The following is a 21999-nucleotide window of genomic DNA, read 5'->3' on the forward strand; positions in this document are numbered from 1 at the left end:
ATTTGCTTGTGTATTTACTTGTGTATTTATTTTTGTGTATTTATTTATTTATTTGTCAAGCATATCTATAAGACAACAGATAAAAGTATAAACACATTTTTATGAACACATGAAATTTCACGAGAGGGAATACACCGTCGGAACAAGCCCATACACACACACACCCGTCTCGTGGAGTTTCGGGCAGCCCGCTCGACAAAACGCCAATCCGCAGCTGCTCGCACATCTCCAACCTCCCTCGGGAAAAGTCCGACCAGCCACCTGTTCGCGTCAAGGCCGCGGCTTTCCCCCTCACCCACCACGCAAGTACTCAGGCCCCGGGTTCCCCTTCCCCGCCCTCGCCTTCTCGGAACCTCCCCCCGTCGGCCCCGCCTCCCCTTGACAAAAGGCCGGCGGGGAGGAGGAGGAGGAGGAGGCGGCGGCGGCGGCGGCGGCGCGCGGGGTGTCTCTCTCCCTCCCCGCCAATGTTCGGCTGCCTTCGGAGAGGGCGCCAAACAAAGGCTGGTTGGGTCGCTCGCCTCGCCTCACTCCCGGCCGGGCTCTCTCTGGCGGGCGGGGGGCGGACACTCTGTTGCGCCCCTGGCCAAGTGCCGGGGACGACGACGACGAGGAGGAGGAGGAGGAGGCTGGAATTAGAGATGCTCCCCGGCTGAAGCTGCGCGCGGACGAGCGGGCCGGGGCTGTTGCGCGCGCTTGGAGAGGTGCCTGTGTTTGGTAGCCGTCCTCCCTCCCTCTCCCTGCCGCCTCCGCCGCGACCATGGCCATCGCGCACATCGCCACCGAGTACGTCTTCTCGGACTTCTTGCTGAAGGAGCCGTCGGAGAGCCGCTACAAGGGGCTGCGGCTGGAGCTGGCCCTCGACAAGCTGGTCACCTGCATCGCCGTCGGGCTGCCGCTGCTCCTCATCTCGCTCGCCTTCGCCCAGGAGATCTCCATAGGTAAGGCAAGCGCTTTCCCTGGGAGGGGACGGGGGGGGGGCGCCTGCCCTCATCCCGGGCGCGGGCTGGGGGGGGGCTGAGGGGCCTGGGGGGGAGAAAAGAAGAACCCCACTTCGTTGGAAAAAGCCCCTCACCCCGTTTTTGGTGCCTTTGAGGAACAAAGTAAGTGGGGAGCCAGGGAAGCTGTTTTTCAGCTCAGTATGGTGAAGAGCCTTTCAAGGATGAGACGCTCAGGGGGTCCCCAAGCTTTCAAAAGGCTCCCTGAAGGCAAACCAATCAAGGCTTTAAAAAGGAGGACTAGGGGGTGACAGATATTGGAAGATATCTGATATCTTCCCAATATCTGAGGGGCTGCCCCAAAGAAGAGGGGGGGGTCAAGCTATTCTCTGCAAAGCAGGGGTCGCTGACCTTTGGTGGACCTCAGGGACCACTAAATTCATAATTTTTAATCCCGCTAATAGAAATAGGAATTGGGAACTAATTCCTAGGAATTAATTAATAGGAACTAATAGGAATTTAAAAAAAAAAAAAAAAGATAAATGGTATTTAGTGCAATATTTTTTAAAAAATATTTATTTATTTATTTATTGGTTCGATTTATATGCCGCCCTTCTCCGGAGACTCAGGGCGGTTTACAATGCGTTAAGCAATAGCCTTCATACTTTTGTATATACCTGCTTAGTAGGGCTTTCGGGGGGCCCCTAAGCGGTGTTCTTTTTTTTATACAAAGTCAGCTTATTGCCCCCACAATCCGGGTCCTCATTTTACCTACCTCGGAAGGATGGAAGGCTGAGTCAACCTTGAGCCTGGTGAGATTTGAACTTGCAGTAATGGCAGGCAGCTGGTGCTATTTAAGAGCACTTTAGTCTGCTGCGCCATCAAGGCTCTTATCTTCCAATATCTGAGGGGCTGCCCCAAAGAAGAGTGGGGGGTCAAGCTACTCTCTGCAAAGCAGGGGTCGCCGACCTTTGGTGGACCTCAGGGACCACTAAATTCATAATTTTAAATCCCGCTAATAGAAATAGGAATTGGGAACTAATTCCTAGGAATTAATTAATAGGAACTAATAGGAATTTTTTTTTAAAAAAAGATAAATGGTATTTAGTGCAATATTTTAAAAAATGCAAATCATTTTTCGGCGGAGCGTCCAAATTTTCTCGCGGCTCACCAGTTGGTCCGCCGACCACCAGTTGGTGACCACTGCTCCAAAGCACCTAAGGGCAGAACAAGAAGCAATGAGTGGAAACGCATCAAGGAGAGAAGCAACCTGGAAATAAGAAGGAATTCCCTGACAAGAAGAAATAATCAGGGGAACAACAGAAGTGGTGGGTGCTCCAACACTGGAGGTTGTTAAGAAGAGATTGGACAACTATTGGTTTGAAATGCTATAGGGTTTCTTGCTTGAGCAGGGGGTTGGACTAGAAGACCTCCAAAGTCCCTTGCAACTGTTAAAGATGGACAAGCCAGAATTGTCTGTCTCCCCATGGGAAAGAAGGCTGTCACCCATTCAAAGTGGGCACGTTCGGGTCCTTGGCTTGGAAAGGAGGCTGGTTCAGTTCCACCGGCCTGCTTCTGAGCCTGTGGGTGAATTTGGGGTGAGGGCCCCCAAAGTTCACTCTACCCATTGTGAGGCACTGCTAACACTCTTCTGAGCCTTTTGTCATCCTTGTCCCCACTTCTGGGGGCTGTGACAACCAGTCTGATCCGCAGGATTCATTTTTGTCCCTTTGGTGGAAACCTTTTTTCCGTGGGGGGTTTTTCCTGATACTCTGCTGCTGTGCTTATTTGCTTTTTGCGTTGTATTATTATGATGATGTTATTGTGTTGCAGGTAGTCCTCAACTTACTACGGTTCATTTAGTGACCATTCAAAGTTACAACGGTGCTGAAAAAAGTGGCTTTTGACCATTTTTCGCACTTATGGCCTTTGCAGCATCCCCATGGTCATGTGATCAAAATTTGGACACTTGGCAACTGAATCGTACTTATGAGGGTTGCACTGCACCTGGGTCATGTGATAAGCTTTTGTGACCTTCTGACAAGGAAAGTCAATGGGGAAGCCAGATTCACTTAACAACCGTGTCACTAACTTAACTGTGATGATTCACTTAAGAACTGGGGCAAGAAAGGTCATAAAATGGAGCAAAACTCACTTAATAAATGTTTCACTTAGCTTCATAAATGTTGGGCTCCATTGTGGTCATAAATCGAGGACTATCTGTACTCTTCTCCTTTGCTACCCCCTCTTATTGGTATTATTAATAATAATGTGATTTATTTAATTTAAATTTTAATTTATTTAATAATTTAATAAGAATTTTAAGAACAAATTTAATAATTTAACAAGAGCCTGTAGTACAGTGGACTAAAGCACTGTTATTAACAGATTAACATCTGCTTGCAATTACCGCAAGTTCAAATCTCACTAGGCTCAAGGTTGACTCAGCCTTCCATCCTTTCAAAGGTAGGTGAAATGAGGACCCAGATTGTGGGGGCAATAAGCTGACTTTGTATAAATATACAAAAGTATGAAGGCTATTGCTTAACGCATTGTAAGCCGCCCTGAGTCTCCGGAGAAGGGCAGCATATAAATGAAAGCAAAAAAAAAAAGATACTTGGTTGATACCTAGGATGCTGCATCAGCCTGTATGAACCATCAGTCAGTCAATGATATTTGTGATACATTTTTAAATGTTCAATTGACTGAATTTCATAAAGTTAATTCAGTTTATTAAAGTTAATAATTTATTATTATTTATTATTACTCTGTTGTTTTGCATGTACACTGAGAGCTTCTGCATCAGAGACAAATTCCTAATGTGTCTAATCACACTTGGCTAAATAAAGTACAGGCAATCCTCAATTTACAACAGTTCATTTAGTTACCATTCAAAGTTACAACAAAGTTACATCTGAAAAGAGTGATTTATAATCACTATTCACACTTAAACCATTGTAGCATTTTCTCAAGGTCAAATGATCAAAATGCAGACAGTTGGTAACTGACTCTTATTTTATGATGGTTGTAATGTCCTGGGGTCATTTATGGTAAATTGAGGACTACCTGTACTCTGTACTCTGTACTCTATTCTATTGCATGTATTTTATTCCTTTTTTTATGGTAAAATGCCTGGATGTCATGGGTGTGAGATGGGCAGCTATATAAATTAAGTAAACATCAATCACTTAATTGCATTTTGGTCATAGACCAGCATAGAATAACACAAATATTTCTTTAGGAAGTAGAAATATAAACATATATAACAATCATGCTGATAAAGATTCTAAGTCATCCAGGTAGAGTTGTAAAGTTGAGTCACAGCGGCAACTGGATTTATTTTCTTGCTGGTTTGAAACATTTTTCTGCTTATTATCCAAGTAGCCTTTTCAATCTGTGCAAATTGGTTAGGGGAGCCCCACATATGTCCACCAGTGTTAGTTTTATATAAAATCACATTGATCGAATAAAAGAAGATAAGGTTAAAATTATAAACATAAAATTACAGCATTCAGGAATTAAAATGTGGGAGAATCCTATAAAATTACAATTAGTATATAATCTAAATGCTATAAAACTTAGGATAGATGAGTGTAAAAGGATAAGTATAAAAATTTATACAATACTATATACCATGTTTCCCTGAAAGTAAGACCTTGTCTTATATTTTCTTTGAACCCTGAAATAAGCGATTGGCCTTATTGCCATGCGCTCAAAAGCCCGATTGGGTTTATTATCAGGGGATATCTTATTTTGTGGGAAACAGGGTAATGTAAAATTATGCTAACTTATAGTAAGTCTTGCTGAAACTCTGTTAGGATTTATTGGAATTAACTAAATAGATAAATCTCTAGAGCAGAGGATGGTAACCAAACCTTGCACTCTTAAACAAGTTTATTAAGGCAGAAGTCCCATTATAAATAGGGAGACTTGCTTGCAGATAATGATTGCTGATTAAATTGGGTTTATTAATGTAAGCCAATCAAAGAGAGAAGCTTAACACTCACTCTCTCTTTCTCTCTGTCCCTCCAAATGTAAGTTCTAGCAGGAGTGGCTTTGAGAATAAACATTTCCCCCCACTTTGGTGAACATGGAAAGAAAAGAAAAGAAAGAAAAGAACTAATACTTGAAAAAAAATAAGATTATATTGTATTTACTATGCTATTTAGACACTGCAAGCCACCTACAGTCTTTTCATTTGGCAGCTGTATGTCTAAATAAATGCAAGCTATTTCATTTGCATTCAATGTCTTAAATGCATACATTCATAATATCAGCTTCACTATCTATGCCAGTATCTCTCCACCTCAGCAACTTGAACATGTGTGGACTTCAACTCCCAGAATTCCCAACCCACTTATGGAGAATTCTGGGAGTTGAAGTCCACCCATCTTCAGGCTGCCAAGGTTGAGAAAACACTGATCTATGCAGTGTTGATTGTGAACTTCAACAACTCAGTGGGAAGCTGCCTTCCTATATCTTCCTTGCAGCTGGAGAGGCCTTCTTGGTAGTGACCTCACTTCTTTTATTGATTCAGAAGTACTCCACACATCACATTGACAAGTTTACAGAGACTCTGCAGGGGTGTCAAACTAGCGGCCCGCAGGCTGGATACGTCACATGCAGGCCCCGCCCATTCCAGCCCCGCAAAGAGGAAAAAAATTATGTGATGGCAACATGGCGAGTTTGATACCTGTGCTTTTAGGTATCCTTTGAAGTTGCAGTTTTTCCATAAGAGACATTTTATTAACTGCTAATAAGTTACCTGTAAGTAGCAAATAGATGGGGAAGAAATGGAGGTAGTGACAGATTTTATTTTCCTGGGTTCCAAGATCACCGCAGATGGGGACTGCAGCCAAGAAATTAAAAGACGCTTGCTCCTGGGGAGGAAAGCTATGGCAAATCTAGACAGCATACTAAAAAGCAGAAACATCACCCTGCCAACAAAAATGCGTACAGTCAAGGCTATGGTTTTCCCAGTTGCAATGTATGGCTGTGAAAGTTGGACCATAAGAAAGGCTGAGCGCCAAAGAATTGAGGTCTTTGAATTATGGTGCTGGAGAAGACTCCTGCAAGTCCCTTGGACTGCAAGGCGATCAAACCGGTCAGTCCTAGAGGAGATCAACCCTGACTCTCTTTAGAAAGCCAGATCCTGAAGATGAATAGAATAGAATAGAATAGAATAGAATAGAATAGAATAGAATAGAATAGAATAGAATAGAATAGAATAGAATAGAATAGAATAGAATAGAATAGAATAGAATAGAATAGAATTTTTTATTGGCCAAGTGTGATTGGATACATAAGGAATATGTCTTGGTGCATATGCTCTCCGAGTACATAAAAGAAAAGATACATTTGTCAAGAATCATAAGGTACAACACTTAATGATAGTCATAGGGAAACAGTCAATAAAAATCTTAAGGATACCAGAACAAGGTTAGAGTCATACAGTCATAAGTGGGAGGAGATGAGTGATAGAAACTCAAATACTTTGGCCACCTAATGAGAAGGAAGGACTCACTGGAGAAGAGCCTATTGCTGGGAATGATTGAGGGCAAAAGAAGAAGGGGACGGCAGAGAACGAGGTGGTTGGATGGAGTCACTAAAGCAGTCGGTGTGAGCTTAAATGGACTCCAGAGGATGGTAGAGGACAGGAAGGCCTGGAGGAACGTTGTCCATGGGGTCGTGATGGGTCGGACACGACTTCGCAACTAATAACAACAAAGTTACCTGTAACTGTTGGCCTTTGAGAAGCAGGATGTTTTTGTTTTTACTATTACTGCTGATTCCAACTGATGTTGTAGTTTATTATTTGTTAGGAGGTTCTTTTTCCCCAAAACTCTTCCCATTTTAAAGAAATAATCTGTCAAGGGCCTGTTACTTGCCTTTCAGTAGCCCTGTCTTCAGCAAATGAACATCACCCATTACACAATGTATGATTATATCCAGGTTTAGCCTACATTGGGCTGGATTAACTTGATCATACTTTAAATCAGATGAGTATTAGGATGCCTGGAGGCCGCCCTTTTAGGAGAGGCCAAGGAACAGAATTAACAAAAAAAGTGGGAAGTTTATATGCTTCAGGCATTGGGGTTATGGTGCTGATAGATATCTTTGTAGGTGCGGTTTATATGTTGCAAATGTGATTTTTAGTTTTAACCTTGTTCTCTTTTGCAAGGGATTCATATAGGTACATTTTGAATTCTGTTTAAACCAACACGGTGGGAAATATTTTGATAAGTAAGAGTTGTGTTTAACATTTGTGAGTATTAAGAGCCACAAAGTAATTGGGATCATGTCGTAAAACAGTGCTGGGCTGGCTATTTTTATCATTAGATCATTCTGCATTGAGGTATGCAGTAAAATTTACACGTGTTTCATACTTCAAAATGAAGGAAACCAGCTTTCACAAGTTACTGTTTGTAGAAGAAATTTAAGCTCTTCAGGAAAAAAACTGCATGTAGCCCTGAAGTTGCAGGTTCTTGACCTTTGTGCTAACTCATAAACCATGTTTTTTTTTTTATAAACCATAGTGCATTAAATACTAAACTGCAAGCACCAGACTCCATTGTGGCACAACACAGTACACAAACCAATTCTAAGTCTAATTTAAGAATTTCACAGAGGTTTTGCTATGCTTTTTTGTAATTGTTTGGAAACTATATCACTACAGTTGATCCTTGATTTACAATCACAATTGGACATCTTTAAGAAAAACATATTTATTTCTATTTACTTGTTCTTAATGGCTGCCTAAGTACCAGTTTATGCTCAATTTTAAGGGTGTGCAGTGTGTTATAATTGGGTATTTATGCTAATTATGGTTGAAAGTATGCATAAGTCCTGTATGTTGAGCTCATCTGACTCAACATTATTAGAATTGACTGAGATGTGAAATGATCCAGAATTTCAAGCAAGTATTTTTCCAGACTTGCTTAGACAAGTGGGGAAATTCAGTTTGGGACTTTTTATAAACTAACTTTTATAAAGCAAATAAAAGCAAAAGCAAAGCAAAAACTGAAATTGTCCCCAGACGGAAATGTATTTATGTCTCATTTTTATTCCAAGAGCTTTTTAGAATGGATATGGTACAGGTAGTCCTTGACTTACAACAGTTCATTTAGTGTTACCACAGCATTGGAAAAAGTGACTTATGACTGTTTTTCACACTTATGACCTTTGCAGCATCCCCACGGTCACATGATCAAAATCCAGATGCTTGGCAAGTGGTTCAAACTTATGACGGTTGCAGTGTCCCACGATCAGCTTTTTCGGCCTTCTGATGAGCAAAGTCAATGGGGGAAGCCAGATTCACTTAACAACCATGTTACTAACTTAATAATTGCAGTGATTCACTTAACAGCTGTGGCAAGAAAAGTCGTAAAATGGGGCATATTCACTTAACAAATGTTTCCCTTAGCAACATAAATTTTAGGCTCAATTGTGGCCGTAACCTGAGGACTACCTGTATTGAACTCCTTTTATATTAATAACTCAGTGAGAAAGATTAAGCCGAATGCTGGTGTCTGGACTAAAATGCTTAAACAGATTGCTTTCCAACAAATAGCTTGAATAGGATAGAGCTGGAAGGGACTTTAGAGGTCTTCTAGTCCAGCCCCCTGCTCATATAGTGAGGTCTGTGGTTAATTAGGGAATAAATCTAATTCCCACTGATGCTACTTCAATCCTTGGGGGAGGTGATTTTATGGCATTCATCATAGTTACAGTCCAACAGTATGATTACTTCTCAAACAAATGACACTTCATAGAATCATAGGGACCTCAGAAGTCTTCCAGTCCTATATATATTTCCATCTTTTCTCCAATCAAGAAGGTCAACTTGGAAATTTCACCAAGCTCTGATATCTTCACCAACCATTCCTCTGTTGTGTTGTTGTTAGTTGCAAAGTCGTGTCTGACCCATCGCGACCCCATGGACAACATTCCTCCAGGCCTTCCTGTCCTCCACCATCCTCTGGAGTCCGTTTAAGCTCACGCCGACTGTTTCAGTGACTCCATCCAGCCACCTCGCTCTCTGCTGTCCCCTTCTTCTTTTGCCCTCAATCTTTCCCAGCATGAGGTTCTTCTCCAGTGAGTCCTTCCTTCTCATTAGGTGGCCAAAGTATTTGAGTTTCATGTTCAGGATCTGGCCTTCTAAAAAGCAGTCAGGGTTGATCTCCTCTAGGACGGACCAGTTTGATCGCCTTGCAGTCCAAGGGACTCGCAGGAGTCTTCTCCAGCACCAGAGTTCAAAGGCCTCAATTCTTTGGCACTCAGCCTTCCTTATGGTCCAACTTTCACAGCCATACATTGCAACTGGGAAAACCACAGCCTTGACTATACGCACTTTTGTTGGCAGGGTGATGTCTCTACTTTTTAGTATGCTGTCTAGATTTGCCATAGCTTTCCTCCCCAGGAGCAAGCATCTTTTAATTTCCGGGCTGCAGTCCTCATCTGTGGTGATCTTGGAGCTCAGGAAAATACAATCTATCACTACCTCCATCCTCTGTTGTAGGCACTGCCAAATCTTTCCGTCTTTGTGTATACAATAGTTTCACTGCCGTTATTCTATATATATCATACCCGATCCTCAAGACAATTTTCAGGATTTAGAACTGTTTCATTCCCAATGCTTCTCTTTTGCCAAGATTCTAGTCAGTTGATCTGGGAAACCAGGAAGAAAAATAATAACTTTGGCTGTCCAAATTCAAAAATATTTGGCGGAGACGCAGAGCAGTATCCTCCCTCCTGCCCTAAAGTCATAGATATCTCAGCATCCAGGAATTCCAGCAGCTTGCTTATGATTAAGATCGCTTATGATTATGATTAAGCAAGCATAAATGCACTCCAGGTGAAATTCACTATATTTAAGTATTTCTTGCAGTGCCCTCAGAACTGTCATTTTTAGGCCAGGACATGGAGGCAGCAGGTGCCTTCAAAAAGAGCAAGCTTGTGTCTTGTTTTGGGGACTATCTGAAATTTTAAGAGTTTAGAGAAAAAATGAGACCATGATTCTCTTCTATTTTAAACTGAAAAGTTGTTTGGGTACTTCTTTTATTCAGTTGTTTGCAAATCCCTAACTAATGATTTAAACTAAGAACTTGATGTATGGTATTATGATATTTAGGATCATTCTAAGTATTTTGGTTTAAAGTAAGTCACTCCTAGAGACTTCATGGCAACATCCATGTAGTTTTCTTGGCAATAATACAGAATTTCTTTGATTTCTATGAGGTTGACTTCTCTCTGGAATAACCTGTATCCTACCTATATTTATGGCTGGGATTCCTTCATAGTCTCTAATCTTTCTACTAAATAGTTCTGATTCTATTTAGTTTGTCAAGATCAGTCAAGGTTTGCCTTCTGGTGTAATTCATTTGCCCATTAGATTACTGGTAGAAAACAATCATTTCACTCTTTAAAAGATTTCATATTCATCTTATAGAAGAAAGTTTCAGCAGTTCCATGTTTTATAAAACAGCAATGTGAACAAGAGAGACTTATAATGGAAGAAAAATGGCCCAATATTTCATTGATACCCGAGACTACACAATACTGCAAGTTGTTGAAATAATTAGAAAACCAAAAGGGAAAGGGATACACCACACACACACACACAGAGTATACATACGTGTGTGTGTGATTTTGTGACTGTTGTTTTATTTTAATTTTGCACTAAAGCAAGTATGCATCTCAAGTGCAATTGTTAATATATGCATTTCAGCTTGTAAGGTTGCCTAATAAAGGGAATCCTTGACTTACAAGCATGGCATTGAAAAAAGTGATTTACTTTAAGGATTGTATGATAAAATGAGCACAAAACTTTCAGGAACCAGTGATGATGGAAACGTGGGAAAAGATTTGGGTCAGAAATGTTAAATTTATGCAAGCACAAAATTTGAGAGAGAATTTTTATAAAATGTTTTATAGATGGCACTTAGATCCTAAAAAATTATCATGTATGTACTCTAATTTGCAAGCTAAATGTTGGAGATGTGAATGTAATGATGCAATCTATTATCATATATGGTGGACCTGTAAGAAAATCAAGGCATTTTGAATAAAAATTTGGTGGGTGATGCAGAATATTCTGAAAAGAAGGTTGAAATTTACTCCTCAATTGTTCCTATTGGGTATAACTATGGACTGTACAGTATCAGAGACTAAATTGATTTTGAATCTAATATCAGCAGCTAGGCTGTTGGTAGCGCAATATTGGAAGAAGGACTCTTTGTCTATTATTGAAGTGTGCATATTGAAAGTAACGAACCTAGCAGAAATGGCGAAAATCTCAGCATACTTGAAGGACCACACGCAAGAAAGATATGTAGCGGAATGGAGAAGATGGATTGACTATATTCAAAATAAGTATCAGACAAGAAAATATCAAATAGCTTATGAATGAACGTTAAGTATTAGAAGTATTATGTTATCCATAGTGGAGTTAAGGTTTCAGGGGGGGAGTTAGTAGTCTGAGGATAAGTAGGTCAATCTAGTTTATGATTGTTAAATGAAACACCTTGTATTTTGCTCTGGGAAGTCTGGGGAGGAGGGTGGGATGAGGGGAGGGAAAGGGTGGGGGGAATATGGGGGGGAAGAAAATTTTTGTTTTTTGTAAAACTTTTCAATTAAAAAAAAAAGTGATTTACAAATGGCCCTTGCCCTCAGGACTTGCAACTGTTGCAGCCTCCCCCATGGTCACATGATCAAAATTTAGGCACTTGGCAACCAGCATGTATCTCTTGACAGTTGTAGCTCATTGGGGCCATTTGATTGCCATTTGTGACTCCCAGCCAGCTTCCAACAAGCAGAGTCAATGGGGAAAAGTCAGGTTCAAATAACAACCACATGATATACTTAAGAACTGCAGTGATTGGCTTAATTAACAATTGCAAAAAAAAAAAAAAGGCTGCAAAATTGGGCACAATTCATTTAACAACCACCTCACTTAACAATGCAAATGTTGGTCTCAATTGTGATTGTAAGTCAAGGACTACCTGTATATCATTTGCAAACAATTGACCTTAATGTATAGACCTTTGCATGTAATTTCCATGAGTATATATATTTGACTAGATTACTTATCTACTCTTTGGGTTCCAAGCTGAAAACAAACCATTTTATGGATTAGGCGATGGATGTCGCCTATGTCTCCACAGCTGAAAATTCTCAGAAAACATTTTAACACAAGGACACACACACACCCACACACACACACACACACACCCAAAGCATAGAAATGTGGAAAGTCCCTACAGCCTTCCAGCATTTCTGTTGGAGCAGCAACTAATCTTTTTAAAACTCAACTAAGAATAGGCATTGGGACTTTCCATGTATCGAGAATGATGAATTGACACAGCTGATAAAGTTCATATGTCACTGGGAGGATAGAAATTCCAGATGTTGGGAAACCAAAAGTTAGTTCAAGTTGCTCTCTAGAAATGCAATATCCGATAGCCATCTTTCCTTCCTTCCTTCCTTCCTTCCTTCCTTCCTTCCTTCCTTCCTTCCTTCCTTCCTTCCTTCCTTCCTTCCTTCTTTCCTTCCTTCCTTCCTTCCTTCCTTCCTTTCTTTCTTTCTTTCTTTCTTTCTTTCTTCCTTCCTTCCTTCCTTCCTTTCTTTCTTTTTCTTTCTTTCTTTCTTTCTTTCTTTTACAATGGTCGACCTCCGTAAAGCTGCCTTGAACCTTCTAATGGCCCTGTTCCAATTAAATGGCCCTATTTTTTTCTTATCTTAATTTCTCATGGTTTTGAAATTTTTGTTTGTTTGGGAGTTAGACATTCTGATTTTTATTTAGCATCTTATTCCTCAGAGGATGTAGTTGACTGTATTAGTCAATCTCTTTTGGGAATTATGTCTATGGAGATTCTTAGTCATCCAGGTCATGGTTGTCCCAAAGGTGCTTTTTCAAGAGGGAACTGGACTTTTTGGTTTTTCTTTGAAGGCATTTTGCTTCTCATCCATTTTGGGAATTAGTTTATCAGTTTTATAGCCCATAGAGCTGCGATGGTGAACCTATGGCATGCGTGCTGGAAATGGCATGCAGAGCCATTTCTCTGGGCACGCAAGCTGTCGTTTGTTGCTCTTCTGGGTTCCGACACGCCAGCCAGCTGGTCTTCATGCGTGTGGGAGTGCCGGAAGCCAGAAGAGCAGCTGCCCGGTATGCATACTCGTGCCAGGAAGATGATCTTCCAGTTTCCGGTGTGCACATGTACACCAGCCAGCTGGTCTTCACGTGTGCATACCCACCAGAAACCGGAAGATCATCTTCCCGGTGCACGCATGTGCACTGGGCGGCTGCTATTCCGGTTTCCAGCATGCGCACATGCGCGTGCTCTCGTTTCGGCACTTAGTGCCAAAAAGGTTCGCCGACACTGCCATAGAAGATTTTTTGTTTGTTTACCATATTTATATGATATATGTATACATACCTTGCAAATTTGCATTGGCTTAGATGTCAGTAGAGCTGATCAGACATGATAGAGGTATTTAATGTCATGGAAGGGAATATACAGTAGTTTAACTTTATGGATGGTATGATATGGTTCTCCAGGTGCATCTCAACACTTCTGCTATGAAGTGTTAGGAGCCATTAAGAATTGCAATTCAGTGACAACAGGAAGCTTGTATGCTGTACACAGTTTGACTGAGCTCATGCAACATCTTAAAACAGGATTAACAAAGCACAATTTTGCTGTGTGTCACATAACACATTCTGCCCAAAGACGTCAATAAGGTTATGACTCTAGTGGAGTGGTTCACACAACATGCTGGGTGGTCCTCCTAGACTCATGACTCCTGCCCGGCGAGCAAGTGATTCTCGTGGCTAAGAGTGTCTTTGCACAGTTTTGTCTTGTGCACCAGTTGCACCCATACCTGGATCAGCTGGCTCTGCTTACAGTCATTCATGCCCTAGTCACCTTCTGATTGGGCTGTTGCAAGGCACTCTATATTGAAGAGTATCCAGAGTATCCTTGAAGAGTATCCAGATGTGTCTGATGGTACAGAATGCAGCAGCGCGAGCAGTTATGTGTACTAGGAGTTGTCAAAGACTCCTCCATGTCTTCCTTGGTTCTTGGGGCCTGACGTAAATGTGCAATGTGCCCCAAACATCTATATTTTCATTTTAGTCATTATTTTCATGATATCTTTGAAATTAGTCTGTCGTCAAATTTCCTCATTTCTGATTCAATCCCTGAGCAAGATCTTTAGCATTCATTCTTCCTTTGCATGAAGGGTGACTAGAAGCTGGTCGTATCTGTAGGTTTCACGTGTCATATTCTGTCATAGAGGATATTGTGCGTTGTAACCTCTGCTCTGTGAGCTGCATTGGTTGCAAGTTTGCTTCTGGGTCGAATTCAGGGTGCCGATTTTGACCTATGGAACCGGGCTATCTGAGGGACCACTTATATCGGCCTGCCCCATTAGATCTGACAAAGAAGGCATATTGAGAATATGTTTCCATTAATTAGACACCTACATTTGCTGGATCTGAGGAGATATGCCTTCTCTGCCATGTTATGGAACATCCTTCCTCCCCAACTTTTAGCTCCACCCCTTTTCATATTCCTATTCTGACCTAGACTTCCCAAGAGCCTGAAGCAGACTCCTTGTCCCGACAAAAAACCCTTTTTATTAAGTTACTGTGAATTCCTCATTCACATCCAGCAAAGTCTTTCAAGGGAGAATTTACAGTCACAGACCTTATCTGGCTTGGAGAGCTGCCCGGCCGATATCTTCAAAACTTGGCAAGAAGTCTCTGAGAGTCACGAACCAATTAAGCGAACTAACTATCTCCTGCAAACCCCCCTCCCCTTTCGCTCCTCTTTATTCCCTGTGGGAGGGGCCATTCACCGTCCACCTGTGGCTTTACTCCCGAGTCGACCCTTGTTCCTTAGCTGTTGCCTTCTCCTGGCAGTTCTGCGCATGCACACACTGGGAACAGGGTCCAGCTGTTTCTTCTGCCCCACTGATGTCCAACTCCGAAGGCAGCTGACAACTGTTAGACGGCCCTGGCCCCATCTCTGCCTCTGACGCAGAGCACTCGTCAGAGCCTTCCCCAGACTCCAGGACTGGCCCATGTTCCTCCCCAACCTCCTCACTGTCTGAGTCTGCCACCAGCTCTGCTGGCCGCTGGCAGGCCACAACAATTCCAAAGTGCTCTCTAGACCTGGTTATATTATCAGGCCTGGGTCTCTCAGGATACTAAAAACTTGCTAAGAAGGTTCTGTTGACGAGGTGGCCATTTTTATCCCTCTCTGTGCCTAGAGTTTATATCTTTAGTTTTTGTGGCATTTATTAATATGTTTTTTTATATTTGTAGTTTCTGCACTATTGTGCCCTAACCAGGTTCCCTTTGGTGAGATAGGAGAGTATATAAATTTGATTCATAAATAAATACAGAGACAATGGCTGAGTTCTGACAACATACTCAAATTGATAAAGGGGAATATTTGTAGCTCAGTGTTGAAATGAGGAATCCTTGGTGCTCTCTGAGCTGGGTTGTTTTCTTGCACATTTCATTTCATTGCTCAAACAAGGGTGATGAGATGCTAGCGCTGAAGATGATGATGTTACCTAATACAGAGAGCACCAAGGACCCCCTCATATTCAAATCACAAACTGTGATATCTGAACTGTTGACTTTAACAGATACTTATATTTTGTTTGGTCTTTCGTTATGGCGTTCCAGGTAAGGTCGAGATCTTTTCAGTGTCTGTCTTGTCATCTTGTAGGTGGTCATCCAAATGAACATGCGTAATTGAAGAGCCACTAGGTCATTTATTATGTCCACCTATTTTCAAGTAAAGTGGGGACATGGTGACTCAGTGGCTAAGACTCTGAGCTTGTTGATCAGAAAGGTCGGCAGTTCGGTGGTTCGAATCCCTAGCGCCGCGTAATGGAGTGAGCTCCCGTTACTTCCCCAAATTCTGACAACCTAGCAGTTCGAAATCATGTAAAAATGCAAGTAGAAAAAGAGGAACCACCTCGGTGGGAAGGCAACAGCATTTCATGCACTTTCAGCATTTAATCATGCTGGCCACATGACCATGGAATTGTCATCAGACAGCGCTGGCTCTTCGGCTTAGAAATGGAGATGAGCACCACCCCCTAGAGTTGGGAATGACTAGCAAGTATGTGTGAGGGGAACCTTTACCTTTATTGTCAAGTAAATAGTGGTGGAATGTAATTTGGATTCCCAGGAGGAAGGGGCTACATTCCAGAAGGCAAAGAGGCAGCAAAGCTTGGAAAATTTGGTAGGGAGGAAGAGAGTTAAAACAGCTGCTCCCTCATGATTCCCAGAGTATATCTATAGTGATGCAAATAGTTGGTTTAATTTGGCAAGATTCTGTCTACAGGTGAGAAACAATAAAGGAAGTTGCTCAGAAGTAATTCCACGTGTTTTTCTTGACTCTTGGAGACTGGCATAAAGATGAAGTGTGTCCTGCCTATTTAATATTTTCATTTTAGTGCTTATTTTCATGACATCTTTGAAATTAGTCTGTCATCAAATTTCCTCATTTCTGATTCAATCTCTGAGCAAGATCTTTAGTATTTATTCTTCCTTTGCGTGATGGGTGACTAGAAGTTGGTCATATCTGTAGGTTCCATATGTCATATTATATCACGGAGGATGTTAGTGTGAGTTACTAATTGTGGTAGGTTCTACATATCATATTGTATCATGGAGGATGTTAGTGTGAGTTACTAATTGTGATATATCCCATTATGGAAAATGTAGCCGCCACATATACATTTCTAAGAGGCTTCTGATTGGTGTTTGGTTGATCATTATCGGATCATAATTTTGCTCCAGTGGGTTCTGCTGCCTAGTTAACATCTGTGAACTCTCTGAAAATGCAAATGTCTATACATGAGAAGAGCCAAAACTGGCTCTAATGGATTGTCAGTCAATAGCAGGTTTTGGTAGATGAGCAGAAACTGGGTCCACCTATTGTATTAAACTATACAGGAAGTCCTAAACTTTCTAAGAGATCACTTGAAGTTCTGACGGACCCTGAAAAAAGCAACTGTGACCTGACTTCAAAGTTCTGACAACTGGCCCCCTGCCCTGGGGTCGCATTACCACATTTTGTACAACAAGAGCCTATAGTACAGTGGACTAAAGCACTGTTATTAACATCTGCTTGCAATTACTGCAAGTTCAAATCTCACCAGGCTCAAGGTTGACTCAGCCTTCCATCCTTTCAAAGGTAGGTAAATTGAGGACCCAGATTGTGGGGGCAATAAGCTGACTTTGTATAAATATACAAAAGTATGAAGGCTATTGCTTAACTCATTGTAAGCTGCCCTGAATCTCCGGAGAAGGGGGGCATATAAATTAAAGCAAAATTAAAAACTTTTAAAAAAAATTTAGACACTCGGCAACTGTTTCATATTTACAGTGGTTTGCAGCATCCCATGGTCACTCAGCAATATAAATTTTTGTGCTCAGTTGTGGTCGTATGTTGAGGGCTACCTGCATTATGTGTGAACAAGGCGACCAACTGTACAGTAGTGGCCAAAATTGTGGAATCCTTTTGGGAAAAGTGTATTTTTGAGATTTGATGGCTAATAACACCACTTTTGGGGGGAGTTTCAAGATAATATTCCACTGCTGGAATGGCTTGGGGCCCAGACTATAGCCCAATTGAAAATCTATGGAGCTGACTAAAGAAACTTGTTAGTCAGAAGCGACCCAGCAATAAAACCCAGTTAATAGAAGCAATCCTTCAATCTTGGTTTCACATGATAACAGCTGCAGAACTAAAAGACTTGGTTCACTCCATGGGAAGACGTTGTAAGGCCGTAATTCATGCTAAAGGTTACCCAACTAAGTATAAACTGACATGGTGATAATTTTTGTATATCTCGTTTTTTCTATGGTGATAATTTTTATATATCTCATTTTTTCTATGTGTTTCACTTTTCTTCTTTATACTGTAACTGCTATTCTAATAGCAAATCCTTCACAAAAGTTATTGCATTACATTCTTGATTAAATTGTCTTTCCATTGATATATACTTTTATGATACTACTCCCCCCAAAAAAGTGGTGTTATTAGCTAGTTTTAGAAAATACACTTTTCCCAAAAGGTTTCCACAATTTTGGCCACTACTGTATATACTATGCGAGGACATCACTGTTTCGGTGGCAGGCTCCTTTTAACTTTTCCTTATTCTGTGTTGATTATAACAAGTGATAAGGTGGCAGGGCCAGCGCTGTCATTTAGCAAAAGGAACAGATGCCTGGAGGCGGCATCAAGAGATCAGAAGTGAAAACAGTGTGCCATAATGCTTATGCGCACTGTTTAAGATAAACTCCTGCCTTCCGGTGCGGTGAGGACATGATCCCACTGGACATGCAGAAGAAGGAGTCAGTAACCAGTTCAGTAAGATTGTATGACTCCACCCGTGTAGCTATGAGCCAAACCTAAGAGCGTAGCCATGCCTCTTTTTAGTATGAAATACCGCATAAACACCCTTAATGACAAAGGTAATTGCCTAGAATTAACCATGACAGCATCTTCCTGCTTTAGGGACCAAGTCATTCCTCCCTTTGTGAAACTCCTATGGGACCAGTGCGTGAGGTAGAAAACAATTAAAAAACAAGCCAACAGGTTTTCCCTTGTCTTCATCAGCCACATAGTCAGCTCTTTAATTCCAAATATTTGTGAACCGCTCTATTTAGCAATCTTCAAAAACTCTCAAAGAATTTTCCTCCTTAAACAACAGTATTAAGATTACTATGGCTATTAGTATTGTTAATAAAATATTGGAAAAATTAAATGATGAGGGATTAGATAAATGTTGGAGTAAATATTATAATGCTAACAATGTTGATTGTAATATTTATAATGTTATTATAATGATGTGGAAAACATGCCAAAGGAAAAAAAGAAAAATTAACAAGAACTGAAATACTAAAATGGACAAGAGATGAAGGATAGAAATAGAGTACCTACCAATATAAGATTTGTGATATTAAGATATAGAATAGAGGTAGAATTTAAAATATTATTATACATATTTCTATAAAACGTTAAAATCAGTATGTAGATGACAGGACTAGAAGTTAAAAGATGATTGTATTATGTACAATGTTATTATAATGATGTGAGTATGATTAAGGCTTTCAAAATTGTTAATCTCATCACTATTATTTGGTATCAAAATTAATGATACCCAGATGCCACACTGTTCATGTATTTATTTATTTATTTATAAAATTTAATACCTATATATATTTAAAAATAAAAAACTTATATTAAAAAAAAAGAAAGAAAATTAAAAAATAATAGTTCTGGAGAAGGAAAAATATTGGTTAACTGATGTTTCCCCATCTTTCATAATTAATAAATTGATGATAATCTTATTACTGTATTAATTAATGAATGCTGTGAGCCATCTTGGACATATTTGCTCAGAAGCCAGCCATAATAAATTCAGGAGAATTAATTCTTCAGTAAACCAGCTTATTTAAAATAAGAGCTGGTAAGAGGAAGTCAAAATCTTGGTCGGGACTAACAAAGTTATTGCTTTAAAAATAATGGGCCAATTTGTTTTCTTCACTGGTTCCTGTTTTCATTTAATTGAAGGCTCAGATCAAAAGTCTGCTCAGTAAAAGGATCAGGGTTTCTCAGCCTTATTAACTTTTAAGATGCATGGATTTCAAGACTTAAAATTCCCCAGTCAGCATGCTGATTGGGGAATTCAAGGAGTTTTAATTCCATACTTTGAAAAGTTGATAAGGTTGCAAAACAAAGGATTGGATGAAATCAGGGATGGGCTTCAAAAATTTTAGCAAGGGGTTCTCTTCCCGGTTGCTGTGTGGGTGTGGCCATGGTGGGCGTGGCCTAGTTGGCCTCCTGCACCACAGCAAGGGGGCATTTTTCCCTCCCTGGGCTCTGGAGGCTTTCCTTGAGCCTCCAGGAGGGCAAAAATGGCCTCCCCAGGCTTCAGAGGCCCTCTGGAGGCCAGAAACGAGCCCATTTCCAGCCTTCCCGAACTTCCGGCAGGCCTGTTTTTTGCCCTCCCTGAGCTTCCATGTGCGCCCTGCACTTACCTGCATCCAAAATGGGCTGCGTGGGGATTCCGGGGAGGGGAGGGGAGGAGAGGGGTGGGCAGAGCCAGCCAGGAGTGGGATTTGGGGGTTCTCTGAACTGCACAGAATCTTAGCTACAGGTTCTCTTAAACCCCTGCGAAACTCCAGCAGCCCACCCCTGGATGAAATATCTATTGTTCCCTATTGTAAAAGACAGAGTAATGCTGGTAAATCTTCTAAAGTACTAATATATCCACCATTGTCATAAGAAGCCTTGTGATAGCCAGGGATTTTTCATACAGCTATGTCCACTTCAGATGAGACAGAGGCTCCAGATATGATGCTTTATATTTTGTTTGGATTGCTGCAATGTCCTATATTTGGATCTGCCCTTGAAGACCATCCAAAGATCTTTCATAAAGCCTTAAAGATGTCAGAAATACATCAGTTTGCCACCCAATATGAGTATCTGGATTGGGCAGTACAGCCCATACAGTCGGTATCCTGACTGTAGATTGTTAATTAGAGTAGATTGTTTATTAGAGCTTGGCTGTGGATTTTGGTAATTGGTTTATAGTGCTTGTATACATTTTTATGTATTTATGATTGTATTTGGAGGGGGGGGTTTGGTAGTTTTAAAAAAATTGTTGCAAACTACCCAGTCATCTAGTTGGTTGGCTAGAAAAATCAAACTAATAAATAAGTCCTTCAAAGGATTCAAAATAGAGTGAGCAAAATATTTACAGATATGGCCACAGTTGTGAATATTATATCAATTTTAAACCATTGACACTGAATTAAATTGTGCATTGCAGGCTCAATGCAAGGAACTGGTTCTTAATTTTCAAATAATTAATAAACAGTTTGGGTTACAAATACCTGACGGTGGATTATTATTATTTTCATGTCAGTCTACCCATGCAATAAGATTTTCTGTTGCAGCTCTTCTCCAGGGTGCCTCTTTAACAGAGGTATTTAGTTTAACAACATCGGGGGTTTAGCTATAGAACGCTCTTATATGTAAGTTCATGGACAATTAGAATCCCTTTTATTAAGGAACTATTTCTGTTGACTTATTCTGCACTTCGTCTATGGTATCGCTGGTTATGAATTGCAGCGCAGTTCTAAATTTAAAAAAACGGTTGTACATAACCACGTTGCAGAAAAATAAAAAGAAGGGGACACCTTCTTTTGAAACATCAGTTGAACTGAATGTAGCTACTAAGCTAGTTCACACCACTGCTCTAAAATTATATCTGCGTATTAGGTAGCAACTCAGATGCAATCTTGAAGGCTGCACCCTTACATGTACAAGATTGCAGTGGTGTTTTTCCTACTCCATACTTCTCCCTAATAGAGCAGGACAGTCTCTGCGCATTTGGCGTCTCGTATATTTAATTCTTGGACTGCTGCCTAGAACGACAGCACAGCTTTTGTAGCTCATTTCTATCACTCCCCGCTTCTCTTCCCCTTCTCCACCCTACTGAGTTTTTGGAAGAAAAGAACCCTGGGTCCATGCCATGTTGACGAGGTCTCTTTTAACCCTCTGTGGTCTCAGACAAAAAGTTACTGTTGTCTATGATCAAATCCATGGCCAGTTTGATTATAGTACGACGGTTGTCTTTGCAATACAAGGCAGCTCATGTGATTCATGAATCAGTCTTTGGAATTACATTTGCAAACGATCTTCTAAACTTTCTTTGTTTCTCACGGTAATAATATATGATATTCCTCCCTCCCTTGGCTGTTTACTGCAATTTAAATTACAGGCTTCGATTCTGTGGTTTTGATCTTTACATTAAATGGAAGTTCTCTGGTACATAAACAAATCTGCATATATAGATGCAGCCAACACTAGTAAACTCGGATACAGATTAACAGAGTTGGAAGGGACCTTGTAGTAGGTCATCTAGTCCAACCCCCTGGTTAAGCAGGAAACATTATACCATTTCAGACAAGTGGATGTCTAATCTCTTCTTAAAAACCTCCAGTGATGGAACGCAACAAAAATGAGAA

At 40.8% G+C, this 21999-nt stretch overlaps 1 protein-coding gene across 1 annotated transcript in view; it reads left to right on the top strand.

Moving 5' to 3' along the window:
• Positions 1–263: 263 nt before the first annotated feature.
• PANX1 (pannexin 1) overlaps positions 264–21999 on the top strand; it is a 38578-nt gene continuing 16842 nt past the window's right edge. Inside the window, exon 1 of the mRNA XM_034408725.3 lies at positions 264–938. Coding sequence (XP_034264616.2) covers positions 758–938 — 181 coding nt within the window. The 5' untranslated portion in view covers positions 264–757. The remainder of the gene's footprint in view (positions 939–21999) is intronic.

Source organism: Pantherophis guttatus, chromosome 5 (assembly GCF_059756535.1).
Source record: "Pantherophis guttatus breed Tessera chromosome 5, ASM5975653v1, whole genome shotgun sequence".
NCBI lineage: Eukaryota > Metazoa > Chordata > Lepidosauria > Squamata > Colubridae > Pantherophis > Pantherophis guttatus.